General features: G+C 49.7%; 1 protein-coding gene across 1 annotated transcript in view; it reads right to left on the minus strand.

Moving 5' to 3' along the window:
• The window catches only part of LOC149365230 (phospholipid phosphatase 3-like), a 53,814-nt gene that overhangs the window by 4,375 nt on the left and 28,335 nt on the right, over positions 1–21,104 (minus strand). The window contains exons 3-6 of the mRNA XM_089541152.1: positions 15,194–15,354; positions 14,924–15,117; positions 10,007–10,121; positions 9,761–9,931 (exon numbers count right to left, since the gene is read on the minus strand). Of these exons, the coding sequence (XP_089397278.1) occupies positions 9,761–9,931; positions 10,007–10,121; positions 14,924–15,117; positions 15,194–15,354 (641 nt within the window). The remainder of the gene's footprint in view (positions 1–9,760; positions 9,932–10,006; positions 10,122–14,923; positions 15,118–15,193; positions 15,355–21,104) is intronic.

The following is a 21,104-nucleotide window of genomic DNA, read 5'->3' on the forward strand; positions in this document are numbered from 1 at the left end:
ACACGTGCAAGGGCTTACTTGCCGCAGTATCCCCGAATGCGCACTTTGGGGGTGAAAGGAACGCCGCGCAACTTCCGAGGGGAAGGGACACTCGCCACTCCAGTCGGAAAATTTGTTTTTGTGTTTTTATGGGGTTCAGAGCCCCAAAACGACTCAGGCTATGAGGGATGGAGTAGTACAGAGTTCCGGGTAATGTCGACCACCTGGGTCTCTTTACCATGCACTGACACGCACAGTACATGGGCGCTGTTGTGGTTTGAGGCCCAGCCAGAGGTGACAGGCGAGCCAGGCAGGCGCCATCGGGCTGCGTTGACCAAAGGCGCTGGTTTTCGCAGAAGACGCAAAGAACGCTGGTGTGGGGGCGCCTCGGGAGACTGCGTCGCCGTGAACAAAAGCAGCTAATCCCCTTTGCCGGAGATTCTGAAAGCGGCGCTTCTACCGAACTGCGCTACCCGTGGATCGGAGGAGACAGCGAGCGGCGGCGGCGCCAACTCATCGCCCGCTTGCCCCTGAGCAGCCCGACAAAGCGGGGGTGGACACGGCTGATTTTACCTTCCCTCCTTAAGAATTCATCGGTGACCGGTGTAACGATAGGCGAAAACAAGATGCCCCGTGCACTGTCTGCCTCCGTGTCGCTATCTCTCTAGAGATCAAAGAAACAGACACCCATCTCAAGGCTGCTCGAAACACATGCTCGCCGGTGCCGCTGTATGTCTGGAACAGGTCGCCCTTCAGTAGAGCTAACGATGGCGTGGTTTGAAAACGGCGGAACGACGCACGCCCGGACGCGGCATTTCGCAGATGTGACCATGCGGGGCTGCTTTTACCCTTTTGACTGAGCGCACCACCGCCCCTGGCGTGCGGCCATCACTCACGGTTCGAGTGAGTGATTTTCCAGGGGGGTGCAGCCGCCCCCCCTTGCCCCCCCCTCCGGACGCCCATGCAGCTACCGCTGTCGCTCCGGAAGGGTGTATGGCGGGCATGTGCATTTCGTGGCACGTTTCGGTTTACCACTACAACGCAATAGGAGCCGTTACCCACACTTCAAGAAAGTGCGCAACTAACATGCTGTAATGGTGTGCTAAAACCCGTTGATAATCAAGACAGATGGCTCGGGATTTAAGACGGAGTCCAGGAAATATTGCCAGTTTAACCCGTAGTAAGGGAATGAATATGTCTAGTTAGGGCAGGTAGTGACCGCTGATCCCGATCAAGAGAGGGATATAACTAGAACGATAAGAATGGGGCGGAGCGCATATGGCAGGTTCTTTCAGATCATGAATGGCAGTTTATCAATATCCCTCAAGAGAAAAGTATACAAAAGCTGTAACGGTACTCACCTATGGGGCATAAACGTGGAAGCGAACAAAGAGTGTTCAGCTAAAGTTAAGGGGAACGCAGCGAGCTACGGAAAGAAAAAATGATAGGTTTAAAGTTAAGACACTGAAAGTGGGCGGAGTGGCTGAGAGAACAAACACGGGTTGATGACATCCTAGTCAAAATCAAAAGGAAAAAATTGGCTTGGGTAGAGAATACGGTGCTAAGTCAAGATAACCGCTGGTCCTTAAGGGTAACGGAGTGGATTCCAAGACAAGGCAAGCGCAGCAGGGGCAGCAGAAAGTTAGGTAGGCAGATGAGATTAAGTGATGGCCGCAGCTGGCAAAGGGCAGGGTTAACTGGTGTGGGGACGCCTTCGTCCCCTGCGTTCGCTTTCCCTCTTCTCAGTTTGGTTACTTTAACTAACAGGGGAGGGCGCTCGCGTCGCAGCGACACCAGCGCCACGGATGGCGTTTTGCTGCGCGCTCGCGGGGAGCGACGGGCTCTCTTCTGCTCGGCACCGGGATAGCTCGCGGACGTTTCGCGAGCCGCTCCGCTCTTCGCCGGCGGCGACCTCGTGTGGAAACATGTTCCCCTCAGCTCGTCCCGTCCGGCCTCGGAGATATTCCCTCTTGCCCTACCGTGGGCGAACGTTCGCTCGTAACCGTGCTGGTGAGTCGGACATCCTCGATTCCACAGTGTATTTTGTTGCTAGCTGACGTTATTGTTGTTATAGAAATAAATGCCTTGTTTGTGTCAGCCAGTGTGTCGTTCCTTTGTTCCCGCAGAGCAAGGCCCGCCGTGGTCGCCGTGCGCTCGGTAGCGTACGCGACCACGGGGTGGGGTCCGCGCGGCTTTGAACTGTGTCAGCCGCGCTTAAGCGGGGAGAACGGATTTATCTCCCCAATTGTTAAACCCCATACTGGAGAGAAAGTAAGCGTAGCCATGCTGCTGCTGATGATGATAATCATAAACCTATATATAACCCACGTTATCAAAATCTGTCTGTATGAGTCAATTCTGGCTTTCTTTTTTTTACCTTTGTATCTGAAATGAGGTCAATAGTAACAAAAAAACGAAAGGTTTGGTTTTGGGGGTTTAACGTTCCAAACCGGCTCAGACTATGAGGGACGCCGTAGTGGAGGGCTTCATATAATTTCGACCACCACCTATCTTTAACGTGCACTGACATCGCACAGTACACGGGCCACTAGTTTTCATCGAAATGCGACCGGGATCGAACCCGCGTCTTTCAGGCCAGCAGCCGAGCGCCATAGAGTTTTGTTTTAAGCTACAGGTGGAATTAGCCTTGCTTATTCTGCCGACAATTGCTCCACCGTAGCGTCACTTATACGTTAATAATGTCCTAAAACCGGTCAGATCTGCCCTGCTATGCACACAGTCGCTTATAATAAACATAGGCCACTCCTGCAGTCACCATCTATGCACACATTCACTCACAGCACAACATCATCCACTCGAGAAGACACCATCTATAGACATATTCAGTCACAGTAGAACATAGTCCATTGCAGAGCCACCATTCATGCACACACTCACTCACTCAGAGAATAACATAGACCACTCCAGAAGGCAAACCACAGCAGACCGTACACCGTCCCTGCTGCCACCATTTAGAGTCAAGATCAGTGTCCTGCATGAATGTTAAAAGAAGGCGTGAAGCCTCTCTTCTGCATGTCTTGTTTCCACTTGGGTAGAGAATGTCCTGAACTGTACTGGGAAGGGCTGCTGTCCTCTTGAAGGAAGCCAACATCACATTCCTTTCCGCGTTGTACTCTGGGCAGTACATAACACAATGTTCTATATCCCCGCACACACCACGTATAGAACATAGCGGAGACGATGCCATGCCCGTCTTATGCATCCAGGCAGGAGTACGAGCAGAGCCCGTTCGAATTCGATGTAGCAGAGTTGCCTGGGATCTTCTCAGACCCTTGGTCACACACTGGCTTGTGGGGCGCACTCCACAGGGTACTGAAATAATCGAGCACCTTTTTTCTGAAGAAACGTTTTGCATCTGGAGGGACTTCTTTGGATGAATTTCGTGACAGAGCTTTATGGGCGAGACTGTCTGCCACCTCATTGCCTCCGACTCCTATGTGAGAGGGCAACATTGGAAATATAGAGTTAAAGCCTCTGTTGTGCAGACTCTCTACCAAGCGTAGAGAGCTTATAGACAAAGTGTCAGTAGGGAACCCGCGCTCTAACCTCTGAAGGGCAGATTTGGAATCAGTTAAGATGACAACAGGTTGAGCCAGACAAGAACCTAACTTCCGTAAAGCCGCCTCAATAGCAACAGTTTCGGCCGTTGTGGAGGATATGACAGCAGAAATGCGCACAGACCACTTACAGGCCAAAAAAGTAATGTAAAATGCCGCTGCGCTAGCTTGTTTGACCTGGTCCACAGAACCATCTGTGAAAATTTGAAGATGGCGGTGATACTCTTTTTCCAAATGTTCAAGTACGAGCGAACGCGTTGCTGCCAAAGGAGAGCTGCGCTTTGCGCTCACATGGGGAATTGTGACCTTACACTCGAGGGTCGGAAAAGCCATAAGCACTGAACCACCGCGGCGGTTCATGGTGAAAAGAGGGAAGGAAGATGGGGTTCCTGACAGCGCAAGCCAAAGGGGTTGAGGGTGGAGCCCCAGTGCACTTAGCCGACGTTTCTACAACAGGGCTTACCCAGACATATCCTCTTGTCGAAACGTTGGCAAAGTAAATTGAGGCTCCCCCTCAACCCTTGTCCCCTCTGTTTTGTGTATTAATTAAAACAGCGATGGCGCAGAGGTAGAGCATCCACCTAGCGTGCAAGAGGACCGGGGTTCGAATCCCAGTGGCACGAAATTCTCCATCGGGTTAAAAAAATTGGTGTGGTTCTGGTTAAACCTAGTTGGTTGCAAAAACCTCTCCTCCTCCTCTTCTCCGCCTCCGCTTTTCAAGACGTTCGGCCCGTTGTTTTTCTGTTTCCCCGGCAGGTCTTTGTCTCCTAGCTTCATTCCGTATAGCACGGCTGGACTCACATTCTGAACTTGTAGTGGCTTGCTTAGCTGCTTCTGATTCTCGTCGTTTTCGCAAACGTTCTTCTCGTTTTTCCTCTGTCTCCTGGGCACATTGTTTCCGCTTGGCTTCATTCCATTTAGCTTGCCTAATCCCAGCTTCTGAACTCGATACAGCTCGTTTAGCTGCTTCGGCTTCTCGTCGTTTCCGCAGTCGTTCTTCTCGTTGTTCTTCAGTTTCTTGGGCACCTTGTAACCTCTTTCTTGCATTCTTCCTAGCTTGCTTGGCTGTCGCCTTAGAGTTAAACTGTTCAGAAGCAGCAGAGCAACTAGAATCAGATATGTACTCTTTGTCGGTGACTTCCATGGCGAGACTCCTCGAGGAGCGCGGCACGACCGGCTGCTCCTGGCTGCGGTGGAGATAGCAAGCTGACGTCACGCGTCGCCATAGCAACGTCACACCATGTGTTAGGCGCGGCGGCGGCTCCTCGAGGAGCAGGCGGGTCCACGGACTACGCGACGAGCGGTTAGACATGGCGTAGTATTACTTCCGCAATAAAAACTGCGAGTGTCGATGGAATTCCATAACCAGGCCCGGGCTGAGGCCTGATCTATGTGAACAGAACCGACAACGCCTTCCCTCACAAGAGCAGGATCTGGCCACTCAGGTGTAGTACTTGGCTGCAACCTTCTATGAGCAAACCCATTAACCATCGGCCCTCAGTCCCCAGCGGCTGCGGAGCAACTGACCAAGGCGGCGGTCAGATCTGTGACGCAGCAGAGGGTGTTAAGAACCTCTGGCTCCGGACAGGCTACCGTTAGAAACTGAACCTCGCAATGCTGTAATGCTATAATGCTATACCTTATCTAGTGAGGCTTGCCTAGCAGTGCTGATCGAGGAATTAGCGGGTGTTAAATGGGATGTCATAGGGCTTAGTGAAGTTAGGAGGACAGATGAGGCGTATACAGTACTAAGGGGCGGGCACGCACTGTGCTATCGTGGATTAGCAGATAGGCGAGAACTAGGTGTGGGATTCTTCATCGATATAGTTGGCAGCAATGAGGAGTTCTGCAGCATTAACGAGACGGTAGCAGCTATCGTAATTATGCTTAATAAGAGGTACAAGCTGAAGGGGGTGCAGACCTACATCCAGCCATGATGACCAAGTCGTTGACAGCTTCTACGAAGACGTGAAATCGGCAATGAAGGAAGTAAAATCGCAGTACACTGTACCAATGGGCGAATTACATGCGAAGGTAGGCAAGAAGCAGGCAGGAGATCAAGCCATAAGCGACTATGGTGTAGGCTCCAGGAATAGCAGGGGGGAGTTATTGGTAGAGTTCGCAGTAAGATATTATTAACTGATCATGAATACTTTCTTCCGGAAACGAATGAACAAGAAGTGGGCCTGAAAAAGCACTAATGGTGAGACAAACTGAAATTGACCTCACATTTACCCTGGTATCGTATCGTGCATGATGCGGGGGTCCTCGGAAAGGTGCGTTGTAGCGACCACAGAATGGCAAGGTCTCGAATTAGTCTAGACTTGAAGAGGGAACGGAAGAAACTAGAGACGCGGAAGTCCATTAGGAAGTTAGCGGTAAGAGAGAAAGTATTCAGGATATCGCTGCAGAACAGATATTAGGCTTTTACAATATTCTTACACCGTGGCTTTAACTGGAGAAGACAATCTTAATGTTCAAACAGTGAACGGTAATCTGACAGTTTCCATTGCGGAGCGTGCAGCAGAAGCAGGCGGTAGGACGGCTCGATAGGACACCGGCAAGCGATGTCAGGATACGAAAGATATGATTAAAAAACAATAAATAATGAAAGCGTCTAACCCAACCGACAGAATAGGACTGGCAGAGCTATCAAAGTTAATAAATAAGCGCAAGATGAAGATGAAGCAAAGGACAACGCAGCGAGGTATGGAAAGAAAAATGATAGGTGTAACGTTAAGAGACCGGAAGCGGGTAGAGTGGGTGAGAGAGCAAACGCGGGCTAATGATATCTTAGTCGAAATCAAAAGGAAGAAATAGGAATGGGCAGGGCATGTAATAGGCAAGATGACCGTTGGTCCTTAAGGTTAACGAAGTGGATTCCAAGAGAAGGTAAGAGTAGCAAGGGGCGGCCGAAAGTTAGGTGGGCGGATGAGATTAAGAAGTTTGCGTTGATACAGTGGCCGCAGTTGGCAAATGACTGGGTTAATTGGAGAGGCACGGGAGAGGCCCTTGCCCTGCATTGGGTTTAGTCAGGCTGGTGGTGACGATTATGTATTAAATTTAGTCGGCTGTACGGCCAGTCCTGCGAAATACTTGCTCTAAAGCCTCGAAGGATGCCTCCTTACTTTGCAGTGTGAACGGAAAACCGAAGTGCCGCATAGCAGCCAACACGCGATGTAGAAAATAAGCTGGCCTACACTGCACTGCCTGCGTGTCGCGCCGCCGGCGGAATGTTTCCTACGGGCGTCTACCGCTGCAGCTGTCGTAGCGGACGCGGCGCCGCCAACGAACGAATGACGACCGGAAGAAAGGAGGAGGCCGGCGTAACTCACACGCGAGAACTGGACGGAAACAGTGAGCGGGGAAGATTTCGAATTTGAAGCGAGGCATTGCATTTAGAGTGACGGCCTGTGGGGCGACTGAAAGGGCGCCCTTTTTACGCGTGCGCCGTCTAGCGTACCTTCGAGACGGCTGGCTTTTCCGGGAGTGCAGGCGGCACGCGGAGGGATCACGGCGGGCACTGGCGATTCAGAGACAATGGTGGCTGCCACGAAATGGGATTTAATCTCGTTTGGGGACGTAAATCGCCCCGCCGTGCCTAACCCATCTCTTTCTTTGGCTCAGGAAAAGGATAGAAAAGAAGCAAGAGCGAACGAACAAGAAATAAGGAGTTGGTTTCATTGCGCGATTAAAACGTGTCTCTCTTTCCACCAAGGCTGCGATCGTGCAGCAGCACCCAGGAACATAAGTAGAGACAAAAACGATGCGCAGCGAATTACGAATGTGGCGCTGCAGTGCGGAAACGAAAAATTGCGGAAAGTAATAAAACGACGCAGACTGAAGCAGAAAGAAGCCGACGCTTGTAAAAGAAGGAGCGGTGGGTGCTCCGTCCGCCAAACGAGGAGATTAAACCGAACAGGGCTTCTGTTTATGCCTGCCCCACCCGTATTATTCGCTGGGCGAGGAAAGGGGAGAAGCACTGCGCGAGGTCATTAAAGAATAAGATGAGTACGCGGGGCGTTATACTGCAGCGTGGCGGCCGAAATGCACGACACGAGCGCCTCTCGGGGGAAGAGGTCAGCGAGTCCTTCTGCGTCTGTTTCTGGAACGACAGAAGAAAGGAAGAATGCGGAGGGAAAAAGAGGGTCGCGGAGGGGCGGCCACGTTATCGTTCGTGCGTTCAAAGTTCGCACACAAACCCTTTTTCCCGTGCCTGCAGTCTGTGTGTGTTTCCAGAGAGGACACGATGGCTCGCGCTAGGGCGTCGATTCGAAATCAATACGAAACCGCCTCTGCCGTTAGAAAACTGGGTGATCTACGATCGCCGTCAGACCGCAGTTCCGATGGACGGACGTGGTCGGTGGACAGGCCGGTTGGTGGCTGTGGATACCGCCGTCCAGCTCGTTTGTTCTGCTTCCCCCCCAGTCCCGTTAAGAAATCTTCTCGTTATCCTTTGTTTTCCTGTTCATAGGATAGGCTCAGTCAGAAAGGAGAGATCATGACATATCTCTGATGATTGCAGGGACCTCTCTCTCCCCCCTCCCTCATCCTTCACTCTCCTCCCTTTGTCTGCCCAATGGTGCGGGCGGCGGTTAGGACATTTGCGCCCTGCTAACAGCTTTGCGGACACGCCGGGAAGCGGGAGAACGGAAAAGAAGATAGGAGGACTCCTGTGCGGACTACTTCGTCTGTCCGGTTTCTTCTTAGTGGCACTTCATTCCCTGTAGCGCTCCCGACAATTTCCGTCTTATTTTTCGCCGGCTATTCATTCCTGGCTCTTCAGTTTGAGTTTTGGCTTCTTATTCCCGAAAACTCGCGTCTTCTTTTTCCGTTCTCTTCAGGCTGCACTGAAAACTGAGAAAGTTGACGGACGAAGGAGCGAGCAGAGAGACCATCTTGGTTCGCATATTTAGACCCAAATATTCTGACCCGCAACCCCTCCAACGAGCGTCTTGCAAGAAGTAAAAAAAAAAAAAAGAAATAGGAACGCGCGCGTTTGCGGTCTCGGAGTATATATAATAGGGCCGACCCGCAGCTCGCCTACTTCGGAAGGAAATTCTAGGGTTTCCCAACGCTTCGCAAGATTCTCGCTTAAGAGTTGGGCGGAAAAGAAAGTTTAAAAATGAATAGAAAAGAAAGGCAGCGCGGACGTGGCAACGATGGTGAGAAAATGGAGTTGACGAATAAGCGAAGAAAAAGCGGAGCGATAAAATAAAACCTGGCGAAGTGCAGGATTCAAGAGGATCTGTAGTAAGAGTATAAGCTTCGGCCGCCCAGCCGCTTTTTGGGCCGCGAGCCGAAAGAATCCAGGCGCCGCCAGTCTCCCCAATCCGCTTAGGGGTGAGGCTTCCTTTTTTCGCCCCTTTCTCTTTGTCCCTTTATTTGAGTAGAGAAAGTTGGCAGGACGGGATGTCGTCCACGGGGTGACGAAGTGAGAGAAAGAAGAAAAAAAAAACCAGGCCGAGAAAGAGCAACACAGGCTGCTGACGTCATGAAAAATGGCCTACTAGGCTGCGGCAGTGACAAAAGAGCAAAGGCCGAAAAGCCGTTGGTGGCGCGACGACGGGAAGTGAAGGGGGGACGACGCTGATGGTGTCCCACCCCGGAGCTTTGCAGGGAAGGAAGAAGGCAGGGGACGACGAGAAAAGGGAGATGACAGAGTTGATACCGCTGATGAGCGAGAACTGTCGGAAACGGAGGACTGGAGAGAGGAGGTGTTGATTCCACCGGCATGCTTTTCGGTCCGGGAAGATGAAGACGACGCTACGAGCTTCTCGCGGGATTTCGCCTGGTCCGCGACAAATTGGGAACTCGCTCCGCTAGAAAGGAGGAAGTTACAAGCGCGTCTGCCAGCCCCTCGGTGCGGTCGCCGTCGTCTTCCGTCGAGCGACCACAGATACCAAGCGAGACTCGTCCAGAGAACGGCTGCAGGTTTCCTCGTGCCGTCGCTGAGGTAGAGCGAGCCCGCCGCCATACGCGGACGAGTCAGCGATGGCGGAGAAGTGGCAGGCACATCGTCATAGTAAAGGACATTGCTCCCAAGCAAACCTTAACTGCGGCCACATTATCTTGGGGGAACGAGGCGACAAAAAATGGCCCGAAAAACTGCGATTTACGGGCACTCACACACATTCTGACCCTGCAGCCTTATAAGAGCAATGCAAGCGCTAACAGCAGTGCCGAACGACGAGTGGTCTTACGGTGGCCAGTCCTCCGAGCACCCCGAGCAGTCCCCCCGTGACCACGTCGACCGGGTGGTGCCTGCGGTCGTAGATGCGCGACGCCGCGCATGCGCAGGCCAGCAGGAAGAGGCACAGCTGCAGCAGTCGGCAGCCGCACCGGGACGACGGCAGCCGCACGGTGCAGTACGCCTGCGGCAGAGGAGGAGGGGACCGCGCTGGCTACTTCTGCTTCTGCGGCGGTGCAACGGAGGAGCGGCCACTCACCGCGACGAAGGTGAAGAGGTAGAAGCCCAGCGCCGAGTGGCCGGACGGGAACGACTTGTAGATGTCGACCAGGGTCCAGGCTTCCTCATTGGCGCACTGGTACTGCGTCACCAGGCTGCAGAACAACGCGCACACCACATCGGAGGAACTGACATCGCAGGGTGTACACAGAGAGACGAGCTTTCTGCAGACTGCTCTGGCATGTCCCGAGTGCGAGTCGGCATCCTCACAGGTTACAAGCTCACAAACGAGATGTATTAATCATCTCTATTTTCGGCTGAAACCCGATTTTCGCACCTAGAGCAGCCTTCTCAAAAATCGGCTCAAACCCCGTTTCTACCCGAAAGTGCAGTTTGCTAATGCTCAGTGCTGAATACGCGACACGGAAAGTAACGGATGTCAAGCGCTACTACCATTTAAAGCGTCTCCTGTTATCCACGGTGCGCTTGAGAAGGAAGGGGCCAGATCACGTGCATTGAGCGAACGCTCCATCGGCATAAATGTATCGTATACCTAACGACGTCATGCTCCAGTGCTGTAGTGCGTCTAAAATGTCCGCTGCGCCGTAATGTTGAAGACATGTTACCGCAGCATGAAAAGGTCGACAGGTGTAGCACTGATGCCACCGCCTGGATCTTCCTGATGGGGGATTCCACGAGAGATCAAACTGCCCAAATATTTCAACTTTTTAATAGTCTCGATTATTTCATATACTGCGTACACACTATTCAGCATGCCAACAGTGAATTGTGTTTTATTTTAATGCAAATATTTCTGAAAAAAAATTGCCGAGGATTACGTTACTTCCTAATGCGAAATTCGAGCGCAGCTGATCAGCTGTTGCGGCTTTCCGATAGACTGAGGCAAAGAATTCGAGCAAGGAATGTATGATATGATTGAAACAGCGCAAGGCCGAAGGCCAAAAAAAAGAGAGAGCAGAGGAAAGGAGGAAAAGGACAACACAGGACATCCTTTTCCTCCTTTCCTCTGCTCTCTCTTTTTTTGGCCTTCGGCCTTGCGCTGTTTCAATCATATCATGTACAACCAACTCGCCCATCAGTTCGTGCTTTCAAGGAATGTATGTACAATTAGAGACAACTTATTTTTCACACATATTCCTTCTTCAAGAAACACTCCACTAACAGTTCTTGATGGTCATGGAATATTTGTGGACGGAGAAAAAGTGCGGTAAGGCGAAAGCCTTAAGCGCAGTGTTGCTGCTTGTGTCAGTGATGTGTGGTTAAGATGTTAAGCTTCGCCTCTAAGAGTGGAACGCGACAGCGTCTTGCAACGCTGCCAGGGAGTCCACAGAACGCCATCGCCCGTTCGGCTCTACGCCTTGCTCGACGGTAAATTGGTTTTTGAAAAAAGGAAATGAATCTCTCTCGCATATATCGGTGGGCACCTGAACCTCGCCGTAAGGGAAGGGAGGAAGATGGGAGTGAACGAAGACACCGTATTAGCTAGATGCGCTTTTGTTCATTCCAAACCATTGAGCTGGCATGGCGAAGTGGTTAGCGTGCTCGTCTCGCACTCCGGAGACCCTGGTTCGAATCCCCAACTCGACCAATTTCCTACTCAGTTTTATTTATTCATGTGGTCTGACTAGAAAAGTTAATTAGGCTAATTGGTCTTTACCATTGTTCTAACGCCATCCATAATGTCCTGTCACTCACGCGTCAAGTGATGGAACTCTGTAGAATGTTCGACACAATGTCTAGAAACGTCTAACTATTAATGATGGCTAATAATAGTTAAGCATGACGCACATTTCATGATACTAGTTATGTAAGGTTAGTGTTAGTTAACGTGACCTTAACTATTACCTGATTAAATAGTGTTAGTTAAGTTACAGGTGCAGTGCACAGTCCCACATGTCACTTCTTAACTACTACTAATAACAAATTAGTTATTTAGTCATTAAGTACAATGATATAATCATGAAATCCCTTTATATCATGTTCCGATGTCTTTCGATTGCACCCGATTAAGTATCGATTGGCTATTGATTGGCATATGCCCCTATAAGGAATGCATCCGAAACGCAGACACATTCGCTAACACGTCGCGGTAACGACAGTATGAGGCATTAAAGGCTTTCGCCTGAAGAGATGGATATATGCTCCACTTGCTGCACAATGCCTGGTTCTCAAAGACGAGGTTTGTGCAAGTATTTCGCGAGGCTGTCACAGCCATGGGAGGCGTTACGAGCGAGAGGAACGGGTTCTCCCGCATAAGGGGTAAAAATTCCTGTTTGTCTTTATATCTCCACGCCGACGGCCTAAGGCTTCAGCGCCGCGTTTCTGGCACAACGTTGCCAAATGCCAACGCGTGGAGCGCACATCTTAAAGCAAATTGTACATAAGTTGAGGGAATGCGTACTCCAGCATAGCTATAACCCATCCAGCCTATAACCAGCATAACCAAATGAAACAAATTAACAGGGGCTATAAAATAAATCAAAATCTATTTTTAAATCAATCAAAAGCGAATGAGAACTTTAGCCACGGCATGCCTGGAGTGGAACGACAAAGCGAGGGCCTGGGGACACGCACGGCTTCGTAGATGCACTGTGCAGTAAGAAAATTACATTCAAAACTTTTCTTTGCATGCATTCCTATGGGCCGCACTCCCAGTTGTTGCCCGCACTCGGCGATAGCAGCGCCACCGAATTCTGATTACGTCACAGATCAGTGATTGCTCGTGAAAAGTAACGAGGTACGTTCGTTGTCGACATCGAATGCCTCAATCCTGGTATTCGGGGAAAATTTAGGGCAGCGGAGGGCGTGTTTGCTGCTTTCGCCCCTCCATTTCAGCGCTCCCGCCGATGCTCAAGAAGCGACAAGTTTGAGCTTCGATAACAACACTGTTTGAAACAAAATGACGCAACATGTTCTTTCGTGCTCTTCTTCACTCCTTCTAGAGAGTTGTTTCGGGAGCTTTAGGAAGAAGTGGGGATTGTTTTTTTTTTTCCTTTGATTTTTGAAAAACGCTACTATATTCATAAATGCCAGATTAAGGGCTACGCTACTTGTACTTATCTACAGTACAGAACAATGAAACTCGGTACATTTTTTTAGCGCCTCGATGTTTATCTATTGCGCAAATTTGAAGAATATGTACTCAATCTTTGCGGAGAAAAAAATTATTGAAAATAGTACCACTTGAGACTTGTGTCGCTTTCAGATTTTTTTTCTAGTAAGCTACAAATTCTTCACAACGGCGGAAATAAGCCCGAGATATTCTTCCTTACCTGTACTTTTAGCAAGAATAATATTACAATATGGTTAGCATATCTCTATTCTTACGTCATTGCAAAGTTGTGAAACTGAGCTATGAGTGAAAACACTGCCTCTGCCGTGACATCGTTTATAATTTTTTGTTCCAGAAATATTAGCATTAAAACGAAACACAATCCACTGTTGGCATATTGAATAATGGGTGCACAATATAGGAAATAATCGAGAATATTAAAAACTTGAAATATCTGTGCAGTTTGATCTCTCGTGGAATCACTCTAATAATGATTCTCTTTCCATCTACCACTAGGCGTAAAACGCGCTACACCAACCGCCCCACGACACGATGGCGTCAGCGCTAAACTTTCCACAGTACTGCAACAGTCACTGATTCTGCAGGTGTGCGCCGGAAGGCTGGAAAACAGCCCACGTTCTTCCAATGCTTAAATCTATCTAACCAGCTGCTGTAGCACGTTCTCTACCCGCGCATTATGGCCCATTTCGGTAAAAATTAGACAACCACCACGGTTTTCACCAGCAGCTTTTATGCCAAACACAGCTTTACGAGTTGGCAACAGACTTCACTGCTCCTGTCTCATTTTGTGGACGGTATCTTTACAGATTTTTCTAAAGCCGTTGACCGTGTACCTCATAAAGGACAAACCCTGAAAATCCGTAATCCCCAACTTGATGGTAAAACAACACGGTGCCTTGAAGAATTTCTAACCAGTGGTTGTCGGGTGTTTAAACTGAATGATACTTCCAGCCAAAACCGCGCCATGTGGGGTGTCTTTCAAGGTTCAGCAATAAGTTCGCTTTCACTTTTTAAATATTTGAATGCAATAGAACTGAATATTAATTCAACACCTCACGTTTTCGCAGGCGACTGCGCAAATTACAGAAGTATAGCTAATCCTAACCGCCCCATAACTTTGTAATCAGACCTTAACAAGGTAACAGAATGGTGCCGCAGATGGCATATGCAAATTAATAGAGAAAAGACCAAATATTTCAAGTTCTCCGCTGTTCCCAACAGAATACTGAAGTAATAAATGGTAGCATAGTATAGCCGGATCCATCGGTTAAATACCTCGGCATCTTCTTAAGCTCTAGTTTAAAATGGGCTGACCGTATACACAGAACGCATGGCACCAAGAACAGAAAAGAAACGTGGCACTCGGAAGCGACGCTTCTCTGGCAGACAGGGACACCAGGCTTGACGCGTACAATTTCCGAGCGCGTCCTGCCCTCGAGTATACGCAGCAATCATTCGGCATCCAGTCGACTTGAAGCCGTCCAGAACAAAACCGCTCGACTCATCGTGTCACCCCGCTCGCGATTTCTTTCGTCTCTGACGGAAACGCTCAACATGCGATCACTCGCAGTGAGCAGGAAAATCGCCATACTGTAGTTCGCACACTGTATCACGGCAAGGCATCATTTGCCAGGTTGCAGGTATCACCAGCATCACATCACACTGATCATGCCTACAAAGTTAACGCTAATATCGGAATATTTTTGTTTAAAAAATCTGCGCGAAAAAAAAAAACGAATTGGGGCAAAATTTATTGAATAACCCGTTTTATGCCCATCGTGAGCTCAACAATGGCGCCCGATTTTCGCCCCGGGAAACACGGGAAGTGGGCCACGCTGGTGGACAGCTTCCCTGAATACGCACCCCTGCGAGCAGTCCAGCTTGTCCCAGTCGGGTCGGCACGAGTCGAGGAAGTGCGGCCGGGGCTTGGTGACGAGCGACTTGACCACCTCGATGGCCACGGAGACCAGCTCCAGGCCGAGCACGTAGTGGCGCAGCGCCGACCGGACCAGCGGCCAGCGGATGGGGCCGCCCGCCCAGCGCTCCACCAGGAACAGCTGCGCAGAGCGGGGGAGGGGGTCAAGCAGCTGCTGCAGGGGCTGAAAGGAAAAAAAAAAGATGCGCCACACCCACCAGTGGTCCGGGCAGCACGATGACCAGGGCCAGTATCTGCGTGAGCGTGACGGTGTCCCCCCGGAACGGGTGCCGGATGTGCGGGTCGTCGCAGCGGAAGCCCGGAAGCTGCTTGGGCATCAGGGCACCGCGCATCGACGCCACGCACAGGGCCAGCAGACCTGCGTCCAGGGAACCCTTCAGCGCCGCTTCCAACGACGCGTGCAAGCGAACATGAATGACGAAACGCAACGTATGAAAGTCACCACTCAAAGTCATTCTGCAATGCATCAGCACTCTACAAGTAACGCAATGTAAGGTGCAGAGTATGCGCCGTCATGCCTCGTAGCGACAGTCATGAATCATGATCCGTAGTGCCTCGTATCACTGCAGTGTCCGTTCGTTCGCGCTCAAGGCCGCAGTAACGGGACGTTATCATTTTTGTTCGCGACCCGAGAAGCGACCGGACTAATCTCGACTGATCACAGGCATGAAGAACTGCATCTACGTTTTTCCAGATTACTGTAGTTGATTTCGACGTGTTATCTCGAAGTTTCCTCGCAGGCTTTAAATTGAGCGATGCAGCGAGCGGCGGGCATTCGTAGTTCGACGACTGACGAGCACGTGTGTTGCTTACGCCGCTGCAGTTGCTTACGCCGCCGCTGACTTTATCGTCCTGCGCGGCGGTCGAGTGTCGGCTTTCTTACTGCCTTACTGACATGCTCAGTGCTGCGTCACTGCGCATGTGCTTGAAAGATCAGACTTCAGTTCAACTGTTTGTTTCGTATTTTTGTTGCTTTAGAAAAAGAACTTCTCTTTCCACGCCGCTGCAGTGCTGTTCAGTTCCTTCGCGGGACCAAGTGAGCCCGAATTAAGAGCTTCCTTTGCAAGTCTTGTTGCTGTCTTCCTGACCGCTGGACTGCCGTCACTAAAACGTGACAGTGTACCGATTCTGCACGACTCCGCACTTTAATGCTTTCCCATTCTCACACGTAAGCGGTGCCGAATTTTGGAGCCCATGGCCGTCATCAGCCGGACCGGCGTCGTTCACGCCGTATTAGCCACCCGAAAGCCGCGTGCATCGACCTCCACCTCTGCCCATCTCGCCAACACATAACCGCCTCAGGGCATCAACTGGAGAACTAGTTGCCCAACCCCTCGCGGCCCTTTGAGGCACAAGTAAATAAAAATATGGTCCGAAAACAAGAGGGCCAGAGCAGCTCGAAACGAGGGCTCGTACTGCAGCCGCCGCGCCTACAGCTCAGGGTGACACAAAGGCATAGAAGCCTTATTGCAGGCAGTGCGGCAAACAGCCGTCTCAAACAGGGCGAATGACGGAGAGCGTGACCTCAAGAGCGAAGGAAGCCAGAGCAATCGAACTCATGCATAATGTACGAAGCCAAGGAACATAGGGGACCTTTTTGTTGTTGTTGTTGTCTTTAATAATTTTTAGTGTTCGTCAATAGGAACTTCATACGGTAATTATTTTAAGGATAACTGATTAGAAAGCAGAAGAAAAAAAATAACCACATACCGCCGGTGGGATCCGAACCCACGGCCTCCGAATTTCGCGTCCGGTGCTCTACCGAAGAAGGATCGACATCTGAGCTAGTTGGTAATGCACCACGAAAAAGTTTAGCGCACTCGTATATCTAGATGCACCTGCTTAATTTCCCTTCTATGCGCCAACGTGAATGCTCGTTTTGTTGTTGGTGTTTTCTTTCTCCTTATATTCTGCGTTTTTGCAATAAACGCCCAGTTGCGAGTAAGCGCCGGTGTGTGTACCCTGCCGTCCGTCATGGGTGCGCTGAACTTTTTCGTGGTGCTCTACCAACTGAGCTACGGCGATGGCTGTCCAAGCCTCTGCTTTCGGGGGTATTTATATGCAGTGTAAACGTACCTTCAGAGTGTTCACCGCGGTGGCGGACGTCCTGTGTTACCGCGAATGCCACGTAGGAACGCAACCGAACGGCGGGGGCGGAAGCCGTGCCAGAACCCGCTTATGCTACCTATCAGGGGCGCAGCCAGGGGGGTGTTCCGGTGCCAGAACACGACCCGAAATTTTCTGAGCTCTGCATCCTCCTCCCCTCTTTCGGTCTCTTTTTTTTTTTCGCCCATGCTATTTACACACCGTACCGATATATTAAAACGAAAAAAACGAAATTAAGAAGAGTGGCGGTTTATTCTCCAAAAAGACTAATTTACGTTCTCGCGGTTGTTTAATGAAGCGCAAGTTATTGCAGAAAAGAGTCATTCTTCTTCGCCATCGCACGACGTATGGCACTTCTTTGAATTGCAGCCACCATTCACGCAATAAAACATGCCTCCTGCCGTCAGCCAACTTTTTCATCCTTTTGATTGTCCTCAAATCATCATAAACTATCACGAATATTAAGCGCCTCTGAGGCCGGGCGCTGGTTCACATGACTGGAGCAGAAGTTTTGACGAATGCCACTCGTTCGCAGTTGCTGGCTTTGTTGCGGAGCAGAAGCTTCTGTGTTGCCGTAGTTATCAGGCAGTGACCGCTGATCCGGATCATGAACAATAAGAATGGGGTGGTGCGCATATGGTAGGTGCTCTCAGATCATAACTGAAAGTTTACCAAGAGAGAGAGAAAGGAATTTTAATGAGAGGAAAATGAGGAGAGGACGGCCGGTGGTAACATGGCCCTGGCCTGCTACTCCACTAGTTTACCAGTGTCTCTCAAGAGAAAAGTATACAACAGCTGTACCTTACCGGTACTCACCTACGGGGCAGAAACGTGGAGGCTAACAAAGAGGGTTCAGGATAGGTTAAGGACAACGCAGCGAGCTATGGAAAGAAAAATGATAGGTTTAACGTTAAGAGATCGGAAGCGGGCGGAGTGGGAAAAATGGGCTTCGGCAGGGCATGTAATGCGAAGGCTAGATAGATAACTGCTGGTCCCTAAGGGCAACGGAATGGATTCCAAGAGAAGGCAAGCGTAGCGGGGGGCGGGAGAAAGTTAGGTGGGCGGATGAGATTAAGAAGTTTGAGGGGATATGGTGGTAGCAACTGGCAAAGGACATGGTTAATTGGAGAGGCCTTTGCCCTGCAGTGGGCGTAGTCAGGCTGATGATGATAATGATGTGAAAATATTGTACCTAGCCGAGATTTTTCGGACGAGTGGTTTTTTTTTTTTTTTCTGAGAAAATAGATGTTCTTTACGAATCAAGTTCTTTGAGTCCTGCGTGCACTCGTATTTTTCAGCCGATATAACAGTGAACGAGACAAGTAACCTTTCGGCTTTATTAAAGGAGGGAAATGACTAAGTTATTGTTCGGGCGCAGGCTCTCTTTCTTCTTATTTTCTACTGGCCGCGTATGACACCCCCCTGAAAAACATTTCTGGCTGCGCCACTGCCACGTGCGGCATCAAGAGGACTGCCAGAACCGAGGCCCTCGTCAGCAGCTCACCTTGGTTTCGGTGGCTGCTGGCTTCCGTCATGTCCGTCACAACGAGCCCCTCTTTTCCTCTCCCCTGTCTGCCCACAGATAGGGTGTTAGCACCACGCTCAGGGTGTCGTCCACCGTGCCGAAGCTTTGATATGCTAAATTCGAGACACTTCCAAGGAAGCCGAGAAAAGCACCAGGCGTATTCATAAGAGCAGGGAGTGATGTGCTCGGGCAAATTTCACAGTGGACGACTAATTTCAGCCCACAGAGGGAAACATTTCAAGTGCTAATATTTAAGCAAGGAAGGCAGTTTGAACATAGATTACGGAGCTGCAGAAGACTCAGCCTCACGACAGGAACCCTGCATGCGGAACACCGCAGGCTATCTAATTAAATTCGCGCTCCTAATTATAGGCACGGGCCCAGAGAAAGAGGAAATCTTAGTGCACCCTATTGCCAAAAGCTTGCCAACAGTGCTTGCTGGAATCATGCCTCTTACTTCATAGAGGCTAGTCTCATTGGTGACTAACGTGCCATAAGAACAGTACACAGAGCAAACACGCCATTCAGGAACACGGTCACTGACAGAAACAACCGAACGAAGCTGAAATCGGAGAAGTCACCGATGAAGACGCTCCACTTGACACCGTAGTCAAGGGCTCACAAGGAGCCTCAACAATAACATCAACGATAACAACGTATATGCTGCAGTCGATCAGGCTGGGACTGTGCAGGTGGGATGTCCGTTGGCCAGCCTTCCGTGTATAGAGACAAACCCCAAAGTTAAGCCAACCTCGGCAGACACCCGTAAGCCGACTGGCAAGGGTAGCCACATAAGTATGCCCTGTGTCCACGCCTTATACGTTGGTCAGTCTGCCCAAAGTGGTGGTTTGGGCGTGTTGGTGAGATATAATATAAAGTTGAAGCGCAAAACCAGACGAGGACGGTGAAAGAGACGAGAGACAAACGAGCGCTAACTTTCAACAGTTTATTGTGAACTGCACATAAGGGCTAATCGTGGCCGGTCATCACACATGCGCAGTCCGCAACCGTTCAATGACGACGCAAGTATTGTAATTCCTTGCGGGATAAAGCAATGCACGGCTTGGACACGCATTTTGCCCCTAAACTATCTATTATCTCTGCCTCGATAAATTCACGCATTAGTTGGCAGGTACTTCTGGCGACAATGGTGCATTCTTTGTAGAAAGGCATGCAGCTAGATTTCGCACAGGGTTCTGCACTCTGGCCGGAACTGGGTACTTCACGGGGGTCATCACTTTCTACAGTGTCTACGAGCGTGTGTGTGTACGTGTTTCTCCCTCCGTCTTGTGTTATTCTGCGCGAAGTTTTCTTGACCATATGGTTCCCCACACAGCAGATCTCCGACATGCAAAATTTGGCAACAAGCTGCCCTCCTTCTCAGATAATCAGCAGGACTGCCGCGAATAGAAAAAAATATTCGCCCAATCAGGCACAAGAAAGCTTTCCCTGCCTTCGGACCCGTGTGGCTGACTGACGAAAATTTTAGCAGCCCAGCTAATTTTATTCGAGCACGTAAACCAATTACAACTGTATCAAGACTTAAAACAACGGAGCAGAGATACTGGACATAGGGTAGAGCACGTATTATTGCACATCACCTAAACAAGTTCTTAATAACAGCATGGGTATCTTGCTGGATTTTCCTTTGTCACACAGCTACCTGAACTCGTTCATGATATAGCTTGTTCATTATATAAAGGATTTTCTGCCGATTGCGCATTTCTCGATTTTAGAAAGACCTTTGACGTTGTACGTTAGGCTTTAATAATAGAAAAATTGTAATTATACAAAATTAACGGATCAAAGCATGCCTTCATTTAAAGGAACAAAGGGTCGTGGTTGCCGGTAAAATTTCTGACGAAGCTAAATTAGAAAAGGTTAAAAACTTATCTGTTCGTTTTGTTTTCAACTGCACCAGGAATTTTAGAGTATCATGAGCGAAGAATTCGTAAGGGTGGGACATCTCAGAAACGCACGTACCTACTTAGGCTTAAATTCTTCCATAACATTTTTCACTGTAAAACCGGTATTGACCGAGACCAACATTTTTTTTTTTATCCAGACTACATTTTGGCAAGAGGGGACGCTATCAAAGTAAAAGATATAAAATGAAGAAGAGGTTTACTAAAAATTTCACTTTTTTGCAAAAACAATAAATGAGTGGAATGAGTAGCCCCAAGAAGTCGAGTCCACAATGGTGAACGAAGACTTTGCCTCATTGCTCTGATATTTATTAATTTGTTTGATGGCTTAAAATTATGCTGCATTTGTATTCTCTGCATTGTGTTCTTGCACCTGCGACTTTGTTGCACTGGTTATGTACTAAATCCCCCCCCCCCCCCCCCCCCACACACACACACACACGCTGTAATGCCAATTGGCGATGTGGGTAAAGCGATAAAATAAATCGCAACTACATCCCAAAGACATCCGAATGACCGGCCACTCATCCTGCGCGGGTCGGTCATTCGGCT

Source organism: Amblyomma mixtum, chromosome 1, assembly GCF_055824585.1.
Source record: "Amblyomma mixtum isolate Tamu chromosome 1, ASM5582458v1, whole genome shotgun sequence".
Lineage (NCBI taxonomy): Eukaryota > Metazoa > Arthropoda > Arachnida > Ixodida > Ixodidae > Amblyomma > Amblyomma mixtum.